The sequence below is a fragment of the Maylandia zebra genome, linkage group LG5, assembly GCF_041146795.1.
Source record: "Maylandia zebra isolate NMK-2024a linkage group LG5, Mzebra_GT3a, whole genome shotgun sequence".
NCBI classification, from domain to species: Eukaryota; Metazoa; Chordata; class Actinopteri; order Cichliformes; family Cichlidae; genus Maylandia; species Maylandia zebra.
The window spans coordinates 27,713,179-27,729,388 of NC_135171.1; the positions used below are offsets into that span (position 1 = coordinate 27,713,179).

The 16,210-nt window shown below is 40.5% G+C and overlaps 1 protein-coding gene across 9 annotated transcripts; it reads right to left on the reverse strand.

The window, feature by feature from the left end:
* Window positions 1-414: 414 nt before the first annotated feature.
* eif4enif1 (eukaryotic translation initiation factor 4E nuclear import factor 1) lies at window positions 415-15,984 on the reverse strand. Of its 9 annotated transcripts, none has more exons than XM_014412946.4 (19): window positions 15,646-15,984; window positions 14,861-15,004; window positions 14,706-14,779; window positions 12,353-12,480; window positions 10,766-11,034; window positions 10,310-10,508; window positions 10,000-10,163; window positions 9,131-9,266; window positions 6,063-6,239; window positions 5,317-5,543; window positions 4,679-4,753; window positions 4,364-4,544; window positions 4,136-4,248; window positions 3,798-3,931; window positions 3,444-3,525; window positions 3,185-3,308; window positions 1,835-2,146; window positions 1,534-1,704; window positions 415-1,391 (listed from the first exon to the last, which is right to left on the reverse strand). In XM_014412946.4, the coding sequence occupies exons 2-19, from the start codon at window positions 14,951-14,953 to the stop codon at window positions 1,204-1,206; spliced, it is 2,847 nt and encodes a 948-aa protein (XP_014268432.2). In that variant the 5' UTR covers window positions 14,954-15,004; window positions 15,646-15,984; the 3' UTR covers window positions 415-1,203. The 9 variants fall into 9 exon arrangements, with proteins under 9 accessions (XP_014268432.2, XP_014268430.2, XP_014268431.2 ...); XM_014412944.4 differs by having other exon boundaries at window positions 5,272-5,543; XM_014412945.4 differs by having other exon boundaries at window positions 4,160-4,248; window positions 4,679-4,756; window positions 5,272-5,543.
* Between the last annotated feature and the right edge of the window lie 226 nt (window positions 15,985-16,210).

The following is a 16,210-nucleotide window of genomic DNA, read 5'->3' on the forward strand; positions in this document are numbered from 1 at the left end:
TTTAAAAAGCAACCTCAGTTTCTCATAATTAAAGATCAGATTTACACTGAACATTTAAGGAGATCTTGTAAATACAATCTTTTGCAATCTAAAGTTTACCTTTAAAAAGTTTAAACTTTGACCATTTTAGTAATTTCTAAACTAACAGTTTGTACTGAAATTGTGTTTGAATTACGAGTTCGTGACCCTTAGCCATGTTAAGGTGAACAAAAACAAACATCTCAGACCAGTGTGAAGTACTGCTTCTGAATTAGACTCATAATAAAACAATTATTTTCTGTTTCACAAAAGTACAAGTTACTGCAACCATGTGTCTTGTTAGTGTGGAAAGTTTTACAACTGAACTCTTAGTGGCAGGTGTAAGCATTCAACCACGTAAACATTTAATTGCATTAAAGAGGAAATACAAAAATGTTTAATCAAGATTTTATTTATTAATTCTATTTGTGCTTTTTATAACTTAATAGCACACAAACTGAATCCCAACCACCCTCAAAAAGAAAAATGACTGCGAGCAGTGCTGCCCCCATTAGTGACCAGTAGGATTGGAGAGGATACAGTTCAAAAAAGAAAAAACCCACAAAGGCACAAACAGCTTGCTGCATCCCTCAGAGGCATCTTTAATGCTCCACTTCTAGGGGAAAGGGCCACTATCTATGCCATGAAAGGGAAGATGTATGCGCTAAAATTATGCCAACATTTTTCACCGTGTGACCCTCTCAGTACGATTCGGGTGATGCAAGATTATGTGGCTGCGACGCGACAAAGGAATGCTACTAGCTTTTGCTGACTTTGTCGCAGTTTTCAGTCAAACTGCAAGATTGGTACAGCTCCCCTTTACTAAGAAAAGGGGGGGGGGGGTAACAAAACAAAACAAACAAAAAAAAACAAAAAACAAACACCTTATCTATATACACTGAGAATAAGATTTTTTCCCATGTCTGTACAATTGGGCCTATACATTATTTACGGTGCAGTCTCGTACAAAAAAATATATTCACTCAGCTGGCAAAACGGATCTCCATCACTTGCCTCTTCAAAAGCAGTAACTTCAATACTGAAGTTAAAGCATGGTTTAGTTACATCATCCTGTTCTGTGCACTGTCTTTCAAATTAAAGTTCACATTTTCACAGTAAACAAGTGGAGATGGACAAAGAGGGGGGGGGAAGAAAGAAAAAAATTCCAGCACAGTGTTTATTTTCTTATGGCCGGAACTCTAATTCATCTACACTTATGACCTTGGCTGGCATAGAGGGGAGTGGCTGCTCTAGTACATCTGATCCAAACCACTTGGCGAGGCCTAGAGGGGGGCTGCCGCCGTGTCGCTGGGAGCCATTCGTCCGGTGGGGGCCTTGGCTCTGTGACTGAGTGCCAGGGACACTGGGATGTACTGCAAGACAAAAGTATTCAATCGACAAGTCTTCAAACAAGATAATTAAATACACCACATTTTAATAACATTTGTGAGGATAATTCTGCCATAGCCACATAGTCCCACTGAATTTGAATATTTGAAATTTTCCTCCACTCACTTGGTCGTTGCTGTTGTTGAAGTTGCTGTTGCATTGCTGCTAACTGCATTTGAGTACTGGCTCTGGAAGGTAGAAGTGGATGCCCAGTTGTACTTAGTGGGTACAGTGGTTGTCCAAGCAGGGCAGGAGGCAAGCCTTGAAGTTGTGCAAGGTCATGTGGCGGAAACATACCTTGAGAGTACAATTAAAGATCAGAAACAATTAGGTTTAATGTTCAGAACACTTTAATACAGTTTTTAGTGTTTTTATAAAGCAAAAGGATTTGAAAGAAAAAAAAAAAAAAAAAAAAAAAGCCAGCAACCTGCTTGCACAAGAGCAGGTCCTAACTGCTGGGGCTGGATACCCTGTGCCAGCATACGTTGCACCACAGGGTGGAGCTGGGGAGGAGGGCGCACCATAGGTACGTGGGATAGCAGCGGTACTGGGTAGACAGGACGAGGGAAAGATGAGGATGGTCCTTGAGGTACCATGGCAGGTGGATGGTGTCCAGTAGAGCCAGGCCTGAGGCGCTCTTGTTCTTTGCTAGACAACGTCTGTGAGCTGGTCTTTACTCCCCCTGACTGAGCTACATTACCATCCACTGCTTCCAGGTATAGATTTGGGGAGCTGCTGCCTGTAATCATACAACCGAGATCTCAGTGTTACAGGGTATGTGTTCACTCACAGGTATGAAAGTGAAAGTTAAATATCAAACTAGTTCTGGGTACCGTATTTTTCGGCCCATAAGGCGCACCGGATTACTAAGCGAAACAAAACAGTCAGATAACTCAAATTTTACTCGACTCATTCTTCTTGCTTCCTCCACTTCTTTACCATTGATTCATCAATATTGAATTCTCTCGCAGCTGCTCCATTCCCATGTTGTTGCAGTATATTAATGACTAACCTCATAATGTGGATGGATTATCTCAGTTGTTCTGACAGAAATTTACAGCATCCTGCCATGCAATTGCATTTGTCCCCAACCATCAAGAACCCTCATGTTAACTTTTATTGAGTGGAAAAAAGTTAGCATTCATCCTCCAGCTTCACTGTGTTTATGTTATGCTAACATAGCTATGTCGCTAGCGATCATGTAGCACATCATATACCAGCTAGCCCAACTTCAGTAACCCTACAAATGCTACTGATGTTTAGTTTTCCGTCTTCATTTCAGTCAGAACATGGTACATCATGTTTAGGTGGAAACTAGCGAGCTAACTTCCTGCTAACTTCTAACTTTTAAATTTAATAAAAAATTCTGTTTTCATGGATGCCTGGATGTTAAACTTAATTGTTACACCTGGTGAAGCAGCAACACTGATCATTTTACAAAAGGTGAAAGAACAGTTTTTAACTCTCAGTGATGCCGCAGAGTTTTGGACCTAAAGAGGACTTTGTTTTGGGCCCAGATTACTCCGTGAGGCTCCTGACTGGTAGCTGTAACGCTCCGACAATCCATCAAGCAGTCCGGCTTCGTAGCTTACCAAAGTCGTACTAAAACATTTGACAAATTTTTGTGCGCCGTATACCACATAAAATTGGTTCGAGGTAAGTAAGCACAACCAGCATTCATACATAAAGTGCACTGGATTATATGTCGATTTTGAGAAAATTGAAGGATTTTAAGTGTGCCTTCTAGTCCGGAAAATACGGTAAATTAATACTGCACCATCGTGAGAATGTGCTGCTGAGTCGTCCTTTGTCTCTGAGCGATTTGAAGGTTCATCTTTGCTCTTCTCTTTTGTTGCGTACATTTTGCGGATCACAGATGTGGGTGTAAATGAAGGGGACAACTGACATAGGCAGGGGAGGAAGAAAAGAAAGAAGTTAATATTAGCAATAACAACAGGTGCATGAATTAGAAATAAGTCAAAACAACTTTAAAAACAACACTGGGAAGAAGTTTGCAGAGTTACGTTTATGCTTACCATACTGGTGACAGTACTTCCTGGAGAGTTTCTTCCAGCAGGCTGAGAGCCTGGTCCAGGGGAACGATTAAGACGCTGCGGTCTGGACAAAAACCAAACACACTCAGCCATACAAATTCCAACCAACATTATTTATTATCCTTGGAGGCATACATTATATTACCACATATTAAGCCAGTATATTCTTCAGCTTTGTTTATAAAGAAAGTATTTGTTTTGTAAAAAGCAGTCAATAGACTTCAATAAGACACATTAAAGTGCATGTCACTCAATTTGCTGAAATTGACTGATATCATAACCATTTAAAGTCTCTATACTATGTGGTATTTAAACACGATTAAAGCCAAAACAAACCTATTTCGGAAAGACTTGTCTTGTGGTTGTTTGTAGCCAGATTGGAATTGGTGGTGGGCATGGAGAGCAAGATCCTGCTGGAATGCCAGTGCTTCCAAGTCTGCTTGGTTAATAGGAATAGAGAGCGCCCTCATCTGGAAAGACAAGGTAGACCCAACCCAACTCATCAAAAGTCAAAGTTTTAGCTCAAAGGCCTATAAATGTAATTTTTACTCCATGATGCTACTACTATCAATATGACTGTTACAAGCAACATGTATCACAACATATACATTATAATATTTAAACAGTAGTTTACTGAAAGCATATTTAACTATTTACATATGAACCAAACAAACCGCATGAAATCTCATCTCAGTAACCTGTTGCTGTGCAGCAGATCCAGGACTGATTGACCTGTGTATATCAGCAAACTGTTCTGGTAGCATGGGCTGAGGACCAACAGGAAATCCTTTAGGTAGGAGAGGATGAAGAACTGTTTATTGACCAATTTATGTGCTAATCCAATTTAAAGAACTGCATGCCATCATTCTTCCTAGTTCCATGGCACTCCTCAGTAAGCTTACCTGCCGGAGGTTGCAACCGACTATTGAAGTATTCAGGTGAGGGTGCCCTCTGTGGAAAGAGAGGGAGTGAAGGGCCCTTGTGTAGTAGGCCACGTAGAGGTGCAGAAGTCACTGGGGCCTCGGCGCTGCTCAGCAGATTGCCAAACTGCGTCGGGGAGCCACTACGAACTCCCAAGAGCTCCTTTAGAGAGAAAACATTTTCCAATAACTTCTCATTTACTTTATGATTTTGTAGATTTATTGTGAATAGTCAACAGCTAGCCCTGACTGATTGTAGGAACACTTCATTATCCTCAGGACAGCAACCATACCCACCTGGAATATATTTTTTTGTGGCTGTGCAGGTACTTGGGCATCAGGCAGTGTCACTACAGCTTGATCTGCAGTTTGCTGCTTTGTACAGGAGGGAGGAAAATTGGGGTAAATCAAAGTAGAACAAAGTAATCAGTCTGCTACTCTACATTCTGAACTGCAAACAAATTAGCCTTAGTCAAGTCACCGGCAGGGAGGAAAAAGTCAACTGAACGAGATAGACGTGTGCATGCAATTCCACGTCAAAGCGTCCATTCTGCAAGTGAGTAACGCTGTTAGATTCATGTTCCGTTATATTATTCTGACAATTCTTTTGCCCAATTCAAGAAGCTAGTACTTTTGTTTTCTTCACTGACTTGCACAAAGGACAGTTTACAAGATGACATTGCACTGCAAAAAAGGGTATACAAGCTACAACCTCAACAGTTAAGCAAATTTATGCCCATCATTTTCTATCCTAATTTAAAATAAATAAATAAAGAAGGGGGGGGGGGGGGGGTTCTTAAGCTTGCAGGATGCATTGAACAGGGCCCGAGTTCACCTGTTTTACTGCAACATGCAGTAAAAGATAATTATAAATATGTAGAAATACTTACAGTGTTTGTGTTGGTTTTGGGGTGAGGTGGCAGAGTTCCACTTGCCTTCATGCTGCTGACCAGTTTATTAAAGGCTGACATGTCTGTGTCACGTGAGCGTGGACGGGCACTCAACCCGCCAGTTAAAGCCTCTTCTAAATGTTCAGCCATGAAGGGCGTTCCATTTCCTCTCTGGGCAGGTGGCACCTTTCGTCTCTGTGGTTCCGAGTCTAGCCTCATTCCCTTCATTTCTCCCTCCACCTCCTCCAATGAGAGTACAACTCCAGAATTAGCTGGGAACAGATTATGAAACAAAATTCAACCTTCTTGTATCAGAGCTCAGTGTTAAAAAGCAAATTACCATTTCATTTAATGGATTTATTAAATTATAAATTGTGTTAAATTAAATTCCACAGTATCCTGCAACAGCTTTCAGTGTGTTACTGCAGACAGAGGTGCAGCTGAATGTTAAAACTCAAAAGCCTGAAATTCAGCTTCTCTCTACATATACCCATTTTTGAAAAACATGATAGCTAACTGCTGAAATCTCCCGAGTTCATCTAGCTATTGTCAAGGATCATCGACGTGTGCACCATGGCATTCAGCACTTGCTTGTTTTTGGCATTCTTTTGCCATACCTACTCAAAGGCAAACGCATGAGCCTGCTGAACTGTGACTGTCACTCGATGAATAGGGAAAAAAAAAAAGTTGGTAATAGGATGTGTGTGGTTTGGAACAGAAAAGGTAGACTTAATCCACATGACACTGAGTAGAGCTCAGCTGTGGAAATGGTTTAGTAAACAGACACTCACTGCTGTCCCGAAGCCGAGCCTTATTGGCAGAGAGCGTAGAAAGCAGAGGTTTCAGGTCTACTTTGGCCTTATGCAGCAGCTCCAGGATGTCCACCTTCTCCTTGCATTCAGAAGACTGAATAGGTGCAAAATATGAGGCATTGCCTCGGCTGGGGGACGTGCAACGTGGCTCGAGCCCTTCAGAGAATCAGAAGGGGAATAAGATTTAGGATATTTAACAGCAATCCAGATCATTTCGGGAGCGTAATCTTTGTTTGTACTCAAATAGCATCACATATGATGCAATAGCAGCAGGTCAGGATTTTGATAATATATCCCAAAAGTGGTGTGCAAATGTCAAGGGTACATTTCTAAGATTTCTTTAAATCGTGCAAGCTATCCTGATGATTAAATAACAACTGCTTGGGGCAGACAATACAGCCTCAAAATGATATTTCAAGGAAATCTTTCATATCTGATACTGGGAGAAGGAATACTCAATGTTTAATCAATGCCTGCAGCTTGCAGACAGCAAGCAGCATTTATTAGTACAAACAAAATGAAGGGCAATTTCTATCCTTATCCAAGTGCTATCGTAGGTCCTTCATTTTGACAGACTGTGCAATATGCACAATAAACACATGCTTTAAAAAAACAAAAATAATAAAAAAATAAAAACATTTTATCATTCCTGCTGCACTTTGAATATATACAGTGGGGCAAAAAAGTATTTAGTCAGCCACCGATTGTGCAAGTTCCCCCACTTAAAATGATGACAGAGGTCAGTAATTTGCACCAGAGGTACACTTCAACTGTGAGAGACAGAATGTGGAAAAAAAAAAAAAAAAAAAAAAAAAAAAAAAAATCCATGAATTCACATGGTAGGATTTGTAAAGAATTTATTCGTAAATCAGGGTGGAAAATAAGTATTTGGTCACCTCAAACAAGGAAAATCTCTGGCTCTCACAGACCTGTAATGTCTTCTGTAAGAAGCTTTTCTGTCCCCCACTCGTTACCTGTATGAATGGCACCTGTTTGAACTCATCATCTGTATAAAAGACACCTGTCCACAGCCTCAAACAGTCAGACTCCAAACTCCGCCATGGCCAAGACCAAAGAGCTTTCGAAGGACACCAGGAAAAGTATTGTAGACCTGCACCAGACTGGGAAGAGTGAATCTACAATAGGCAAGCAGCTTGGTGTGAAAAAAATCAACTGTGGGAGCAATCATCAGAAAATGGAAGACATACAAGACCACTGATAATCTCCCTCGATCTGGGGCTCCACGCAAGAGCTCATCCCGTGGGGTCAAAATGATCATGAGAACGGTGAGCAAAGATCCCAGAACCACACAGGGGGACCTGGTGAATGACCTGCAGAGAGCTGGGACCAAAGTAACAAAGGTCACCATCAGTAACACACTACAACGGCAGGGAATCAAATCCCGCAGTGCCAGACGTGTTCCGCTGCTGAAGCCAGTGCATGTCCAGGCCCGTCTGAAGTTTGCCAGAGAGCACATGGATGATACAGCAGAGGATTGGGAGAATGTCATGTGGTCAGATGAAACCAAAGTAGAACTTTTTGGTATAAACTCAACTCGTCGTGTTTGGAGGAAGAAGAATACTGAGTTGCATCCCAAGAACACCATACCTACTGTGAAGCATGGGGGTGGAAACATCATGCTATGGGGCTGTTTTTCTGCCAAGGGGACAGGACGACTGATCCGTGTTAAGGACAGAATGAATGGGGCCATGTATCGTGAGATTTTGATCCAAAACCTCCTTCCATCAGTGAGAACTTTGAAGATGAAACGAGGCTGGGTCTTCCAACATGACAATGATCCAAAACACACCGCCCGGGCAACAAAGGAGTGGCTCCGTAAGAAGCATTTGAAAGTCCTGGAGTGGCCTAGCCAGTCTCCAGACCTCAACCCCATAGAAAATCTGTGGCGGGAGTTGAAAGTCCGTGTTGCTCGGCGACAGCCCCAAAACATCACTGCTCTCGAGAAGATCTGCATGGAGGAATGGGCCAAAATACCAGCTACTGTGTGTGCAAACCTGGTAAAGACCTATAGTAAACGTTTGACCTCTGTTATTGCCAACAAAGGTTATGTTACAAAGTATTGAGTTGTATTTTTGTTATTGACCAAATACTTATTTTCCACCCTGATTTACGAATAAATTCTTTACAAATCCTACCATGTGGATTCATGGATTTTTTTTTTTCCCACATTCTGTCTCTCACAGTTGAAGTGTACCTCTGGTGCAAATTACTGACCTCTGTCATCATTTTAGGTGGGGGAACTTGCACAGTCGGTGGCTGACTAAATACTTTTTTGCCCCACTGTAAAAACTGGTGTGTATAATACCATTTGTACATACAAATTACTCTTATAGTTATTCAACCTCTGCTTTTTATCTTTTGTTATTCTTCATTTTTCTTTTTAATAATTTTCTAATATAAACAATTCAGCTTTTCTTTCACCCTTGTGCTACTGTAACTAGTCAATTTCCCCAGTTTAGGATTAATAAGAGTAGATATATCTAGTGACAAAGCAAAATATACAAAAGACACAGCATAAGTGAAATGTAAGCACAGAAACAGCTTAGGTCATGTTTTTTTTCCTAGAAATTTTAATCATGACTTAACATTAACTTAACAGCCTTTCAGCACTTCAGGAAACTGTAAATAGTTTCACACAAAATTGATTTTTTTTTTTTTTTTTTTTTAAATAAACCCATGCTGTTGTAACATTGGTAATAGGTTTTTAAATCAGCTGCTTTAAGCTCAGCTTTTTCCATCACGTAGCCACATTAGTAGTTTCCAACCACCGTTCGTGCTTCCTGTCATACAGAGTCATACAGAGTGCAACTAGTGAACGCTCCAGCGAGTCATTTGTTTAACAAGGGGTTTCACATCCCCACCTGTTAGCACCTTCTCCTTGCATACCTTCATACCCTTGTTTTACTGTGTTAACGTCAGATGTCATGTAAAGACTTGTCTTATCACAGAGGTGACAAGCATGTGCCCTACAACTGCTTTTACAGAAAATAGATTTGATTCAGTGGTCAAGAAATCAAATCACTTACCAGCAAGTTTCTCCAGCTCTTCATGAGGAGTTGACCTCAAGCTGCTGGACCGGCTGCATGGACTCTGGTTACTAGAGAACCACTGGCTGAAGCGGCTAGCTGACGCAGGGCCCTCTCCCAAAACATCCTCTATCATCTGTAAGACAGAAATGGGGGCCTGTGAGACAGACTAGGATACAAAAATCTGCATATTGAAGGGTGCAAGAACAAATGTGCCACTTACGTTTGCAGCGCTTTCCATCGATTTAGCACTAAAAAGGTGCTAGAAGACTGAGGGCAGTGTCACTGAATGCACTGCTTTTTGACCTTGTTCTCATTTACCAGCAAGTATTGAATCTAAAAATGCTAAAAGTAGTTTGCAGTTGGGCTTTTCTAGTTCAAACTAGAAACTGCATCCAAGCTACAATGATGGGCATAAATTTGGATTGTTGATGCCTTTTAAACATCTCATTAACCCCATGCAAAAGCCCAGAGAAGAGAACATTGATAGTGCACCATTCAGTGACATGACTCACCAACTAAAGACCAAATTCAGTGAGGTCAAGCTAGTGCAGCAGAGGTAATCTTGCACTGATACAAAGTATCAATACTAAGTTTTATATGACTAAATGCACAATTTGTGAAATTCAGATTATTTATTTATTTTAAAAGCCACAAATATCAGGCTTGTAAGAGTCTTGATTGTATCATTTGTTTTTAAGTTGACAGTTATGTCTGGTTCAGGGGTGAGCAAACATGAAAACCTCTACTGTTAAGCTTATCTGGAAAAATTAAGATCACACTGATATTTTAGAAGTTATTAATGACACCCCATCTGTGAGCTTCACACCAATAAGCAAAACAAAACCATAGTGCACCCCAGTACTTACAGAGGCCAGTCCTGGCATGGTCTTCTCTAAATTGAAGAATTCATTGAAGTCGAAGTCACCAGCTGAAGGCTCTGGAAGAACATCAGTGTGGGGAACTTCCTGATCAGCTGTCGGCTGCAAACCCACATCTTGCTCCTCAGGCTGTCCGCCATTACATTCCACTACTGCATACAAGATGTGTGACAATAAAATTAAATACAAGTCACAATTTTAACATGAAAAGTCTTACTGAACTGACTTTCAAAATACTACTAGAAATGCAATAGTCCCTAAAAATGTTAGCAGTATTTCCAACAATGTCTTGACATGCCTTCTTTCAAAGATTCTGTCCGCTTCCTTGAACGCTTAGATTTGCGTTTATCATCTTCCAGGATTTTGTCATCAAATCCAATAAGCTCAATTGTCTCCGACTGGCTGGTGGGACCCCCCGAGAACCACTCTGGCTCCTCTTCTGCATACGAATCATTCCTCCTCCTTTCGCTAAACACACGCTTGTCACCAAAATCTCTCTGCAAATGATTACACGGGACAAACAATATCAATTTAGAAATATGGGATGGGACAGTTAAAGAGTAACTGCACAGAAACACTTTTATAAATTTAGTTCAAGTCTTAAGAGAATTGTGTTTTTAGACAGTTTAAAAAAAAAAAACTAAAAAAAAACGTATCGTGTAAAATAAAGTTCCAAAAAATTTAAGTGCATTCAATATCACATTAGAACTAAATGCAAGGTCATTTGCATCGACTGAAAGCAACAAACACCAACCCTGAATCTTTTATCTTTCAAGTCTCTCTCACGCTCCTTTTCCTTCTCTGCACGAGCTTCTCTCTCAAAGGCACGGGCAGCAATTATGCGTCCACTGCCAATTCTGCGTGTCCCTCCCATACGTAGAGTATCATTTTCTTTGTTTTCCAAGGGGCTGATTGGGCGACGGATATGAGGGGCAGCATTGCCCTGACATCCACCTCCGAAGCTACGTCGCTGTGGGCTCAGTACTACATCCAGGTCATCTTCCTTTAACCGCTCACGGGGATCTAAAAAACAGATGGGGGGGAGGGGGAAAAAAAATAAAGTTTTTTGGAGTACATAGACTACATGAACAATTCCACTGCAGCAGTTTAGAACTCTTGTGCAAGGCTGGAACTTAAAATCCTAAACATTCATTGATCAGAGCACAGTTAAGTTTCTAGACAACATTGTTATTACAAAACGCAAAGATGAAAGGATAACCATCTACCATCAGTAATAGAGATCGAAAATGTGACATCATTTCGGGGGTAAAATCGCAAAGGATTGTAGGTACAAGTGGCAATTGGTACTAGCGTGCACGGGCTATTACAAGACAACAGTCACAAAGAGATAAACAGAGACACAAAGAATGGCAAGAAGCTGCTGTATTATTTACTGCCATAGCCGGTCGCATGACAGCCACGGGAAGCAGACAGGTAAAGAGATCGTTTTTTTTTTTTTTTTTATCAGATTCCTTCGTGGAAGAAAAATTGTTCAAGTCATGTTTCCGACTGGGTTAACCTGGGTTATACAGAGTTTAAAGCTGCTACCACAGCAAGATTTGCTCGGTTGACAGAGGGAGCGACATCAAAACAGCCACGAAAAGTCCCGCATATATGTGCCCAAGCAATCAAGTGATGAATAACTGTTTTCCAGTATGTTGTTTTGCAATGATTTTTTTTTTTGCTGTGTTGATTTTTTTTTTTTTTTTTCAGCGAAGCAGCTAATAAAGTACAATGGAATACAATTTTGCCTCTTTCTTGTAAGATTCTATAATAAAATGAAACAATAGTGCCAGTTATAAATAAAGACAATAAATTGAATAAATTATGAAACACTTATTTTATTTCTATTGGATCTAAAAATGTTGTGTAATACTACAACCTGAAAAGACAAATAGATTGTGTTGGCCTGTAAACGAGATACAGAAATTTTTTTTAATGACAGCTGTAAAATGAAATAGTCCAAATCAGAAAATAGATACACCAAAGTAAATTGGACCTGGGCTTGTTGCAGGAATCTGAAGTTACTAAACACTTCGTGAGTGTATGCACTCACACTTAAGACATAATTATAAATATGTGCGTGATGAAAGTTGGGCAGCACGCTAACGTCTTTAGTCCACTCTGTATGCGCATATGGTCTCTTTTTTGTCTTTTTGTCAAGTCTATCTTTGTACGGACCTGCCTTGTTCTGCTTCGTTTTGTACATAACTAGGGATTAAAACCACAGAATTAATGATTACTGGAAATGCTAGCGCTTGATGCAGTGTTTTGATTTTGCTGCCACTCGTACCTACAACGCAATGCACGATAGTCACATGGTTTGTCGATCTCCATTTACCTGGGATTCTTCGTTTTAATGGAACTCTGTCATCCATGTAGTCCTTCTTAAAACCTTCCACAGGTGAGCTTCGCTCTGAAGTGGGATATAATGAGGCATGCCATTTCTCAGGGTCCCAGACACCATCACTATTTAAAAACAAACAAACAATAGCCACACAAGACTTATGTCCATACTTTAAGTCAAATTTCAAATTAAGACAGACAACTACAGCCTCAACTGGGATCCTGTTTAGGAAAAAATAAATAAAGAGTAACAATGAAAAATACAATACACAGGTGAGGCCATCCATTTCAACCTTTATGCTGTGAGCACAGAATACAACCCAAAAGGAGGGTGCAAGAAAATCAGATCTTCAAAATAATAAACTAATTGATACTGCTGCACTAGCAGTGTTTAACTCTGATGACAGACTACTATAAACATTTTTTCCAACAGTTGAGACAAATCACATTTAATCTGAAGTCATTCGTGAACTCTCCCATAAAGACATTACACTTAATGACGAGTTCTGACACTTCAGTATCCATCAATAAAGATGTGATTAGATGACAACTAAAACTGTTTGAAGGGTTTAGCAAGAGTAGCTGCCTAGGCAGAGACCACCCTCACACCTCACCACACTAACGGTTGCAAACATAAGCAGATCTAAAAAATAATGACAAACTGCTCAGTTCAGAAAAGATCTTCGAGGGCAACTCCTAGTAGGCTTTGAAGGGGTGAAGAGGTCTCTCTTTTTTAATGATTAAAAATAAAACCCCAAAAAACAGCTTGACCCACCCTTTAATGAGCCCACTTTTCATATAGTCATAACTAGGGATGGGTATCGTTTAGGTTTTATCCGATACCGGTGCCAAACTGGTACTTTTGAAACGGTGCCGGTGCTCAAACGGTGCTCAAACCGGTGCTCAAACCGGTGCTTAAAGAATGGAGAACACAAAATTGGTCCAAAAACCTCTCATGTTCAGCTGGTTTTTGTAAAAAGATAACAATGTTAGCCTTTTCTGCAGCTATGGGGCATATATGGTATCACTCTTGGCTGGAAGCAGTGCTTAAACAATGGAAAAAAAAACACAAACTTTGTCCTAAACCTCTCATGTTTAACTGTTTTCCACTTTTTCTTTGGTCTTTTTAGCCTTTTTGGCCAGGGTGAAGGGAGTATCTGCCATCAAACAAGAGGACAGCCGCATGTAGCTATGATGATGTTTGCTAGTTCACCTTACATGCATTAATGTAATAACGTGGTTAGCCTACTCAACGTAAATTACACATGAACAACATGAAGCTACTCACGCAGAGAAGAACGGCTGCTGCTGCCATCATCATCCGTCATCATTTCTGCTACACTGGCAGGGCTAGGGGCCAGGACTCTCGTCTTTGTGTTTTTGGGGGATGTTGCATAACAGGCAACCCACCCGCAGTAGATGTGCTCGGTGTGAGGTCTCGCAGCAAGCTATCAAATACGGCACATTTCTCGGCTTTTAAAAAAAACGCTATGCGTCGCCAGGTGTTTCATCGGATTTGAGGTGTTACCTCCTTTGACAGTATCACAGTATCAGCTTAAAGCACTTGTTGCAGGCTGCTGAGTTTGCATATTTTGCTGTGAAGTACAGCCAGACTTTTGACCACTTCGCCTTGGACATTTTTAATCTGTAGCTCTGCTCTAAAAGAACGTATGTTCCTGGGCCCGCCTACTATCCTCGGAAACGTAAAATGATTGGCTAGAAGTGTATCACAGCTCAAGAAAAAAAAAAGCACCGAAATGTGCGCTGCTTTTCGGTCTGGTTACTACCATTTATGTCAGAACCGGTGCCATCATGGCACCGGACACCGGTACCCATCCCTAGTCATAACCACTGTTCCTGGCTCTAACAGCTATGGGACAAAGATACAAGTCTTCTAGCGCAAGCGTTTGTTTAGCTTCTCAAGCAGACATCTGAACAAATCTTTGACTGTTGTTTAAGAATTACCCCAAGGAATTTAAATGAGCTCCGAGCAAGAGACAAGCTGAAAGTACACGTGACTTCCAAAAAGCAGGAGCAAGTCTTCTTGACAGTTAAACCATGTCAATGATTATTACAAACTTTATGCAAATTTTAGTTAAGACCGTGAACATATTTGTGTAGAAACTCCTCTGCTGTACCTTGTTTAATCAAAGTAACTTTTGATTACATACACTTCAGTTCCAGCAAAACATACATTTGAATAACTGTTGGTCTGTGTCAAAAATCAGTATTTCATAGCATAGAGAAATACTAGTACTTTTCCTAACTAGAATTCACCCATGCTTTCTCATTTGAGAAGCATAATCTCCTCTCCAGTATTACCCAGTGTGACTTTTACAAATTCATACCTGTCATATTTCTCAGAGAGACATTCAGGCCTTTCATTGGAGATTGGCAGCTCTTTGATTTCCAAAAGCTCCTCCTGCAAATAAATTGATAGTCTAGTTTAATTCACAGCAACATCTAAACTTGATAAACAATGACACAGCTGGCATTTTGTCACCTTAGTGTATCTGTAAGGAGCTGTGGCTGCCAGCTTAGGCTGGTCGACAGCAGCTTCACCATTCTTAGGCTCTACACAGGCATCTTTCTCCATGATGGATTTCAGTCAGTGCAGACAGTGTCTCAGCCACCAATGACTCTACACCTGTGGATGACAAGTTAACATTTACAAGTCAATTATACTCGACTAAGGCCACTAAATACAGTCTTAAAGGCCAATTACTTCAAATGAAAGGACGCATGTTCCGAAGATTTAAAAAAAAAAAAAAAAAAAAAAAAGCACGGCTTCCTTCTGTTGCTGCAAAATATATCAGATGTATTGGCATCTTAAACTAGGCAGCACGAGAAAACAAAATTATAGAAAAGTTGTCGTGAAGAAAAACTCATGGAACTTACCTGCACCGGGCAGTTAAAGAACAACCCTAGAGTCTCAGGTTGTTGCTGGCTAATTAGCAATTTAATTGACAGCAGCTGAGAACTGACATGTCATTATATTACAAAGCATTTACGTCAATTTACTAATTGGCTATCGCATTTGAGTTGTAAACGAAGCCGTTTTGCAATGAAAGGATCCAGCGAGTTAAATACATGTAAACATTTTAATACAAAACATTCCCCATCATTTCAGCTTTAGGAAATAAACGCTACTAGTTAGCCAAGAGATTGATACAGGGTTAGCCAAACGATGGTAGCGTCCCACACAGTTAACCATAAGGCGAATTCATGGCACAAAAGTTGTGTAGACAACCGACTTGCAAGTCAAATTTTGGCAAAAGACGGACTTACTCAGTTTGAATGCTGTGGGGAATGCCGGTCGCTAACGGCCGAGCTGATCACGTTAGTTAGCTGGCTAGCCTAGCCTAGCACTTTCAGCTAGCTAACTAGCTGGGGGACTGGGGATAAATGCCCACCCAGCGAGCACAAAATCGTGAGCCGGTAGAGTTGTCGCTGTGATTTCAGGGAGCACACACTATAGAGGGGTAACCTAACACAATAAGACTGGTCCAAAACAACAAATTAAATCACACGGAACCGGTGAAATCTCAAATAATAGTCTTCTCTTTCTCTGTTTTCTAAGTCGTAGCAGAAATTTTCCTCTGATCACCGCTTTAAGAAGGTCCTGGCAAAGATTACGCCGTGACCAGCGCGCCTTTGTAAAAATTAAAATTGGCAGGTGTTCGTTGGCGATAGTTATTTTGAAATCTAAATCAATATATGACAATTAATTTCCCAATAAATTGGTTTATACGTATGTATATAACATATTGAAAATGTAAATAGCGTTGTAGTGATTTTTTTATACTACGGTAAAAGGCACTTGACAGGCATTATTAGAGACGGCCATATTTTG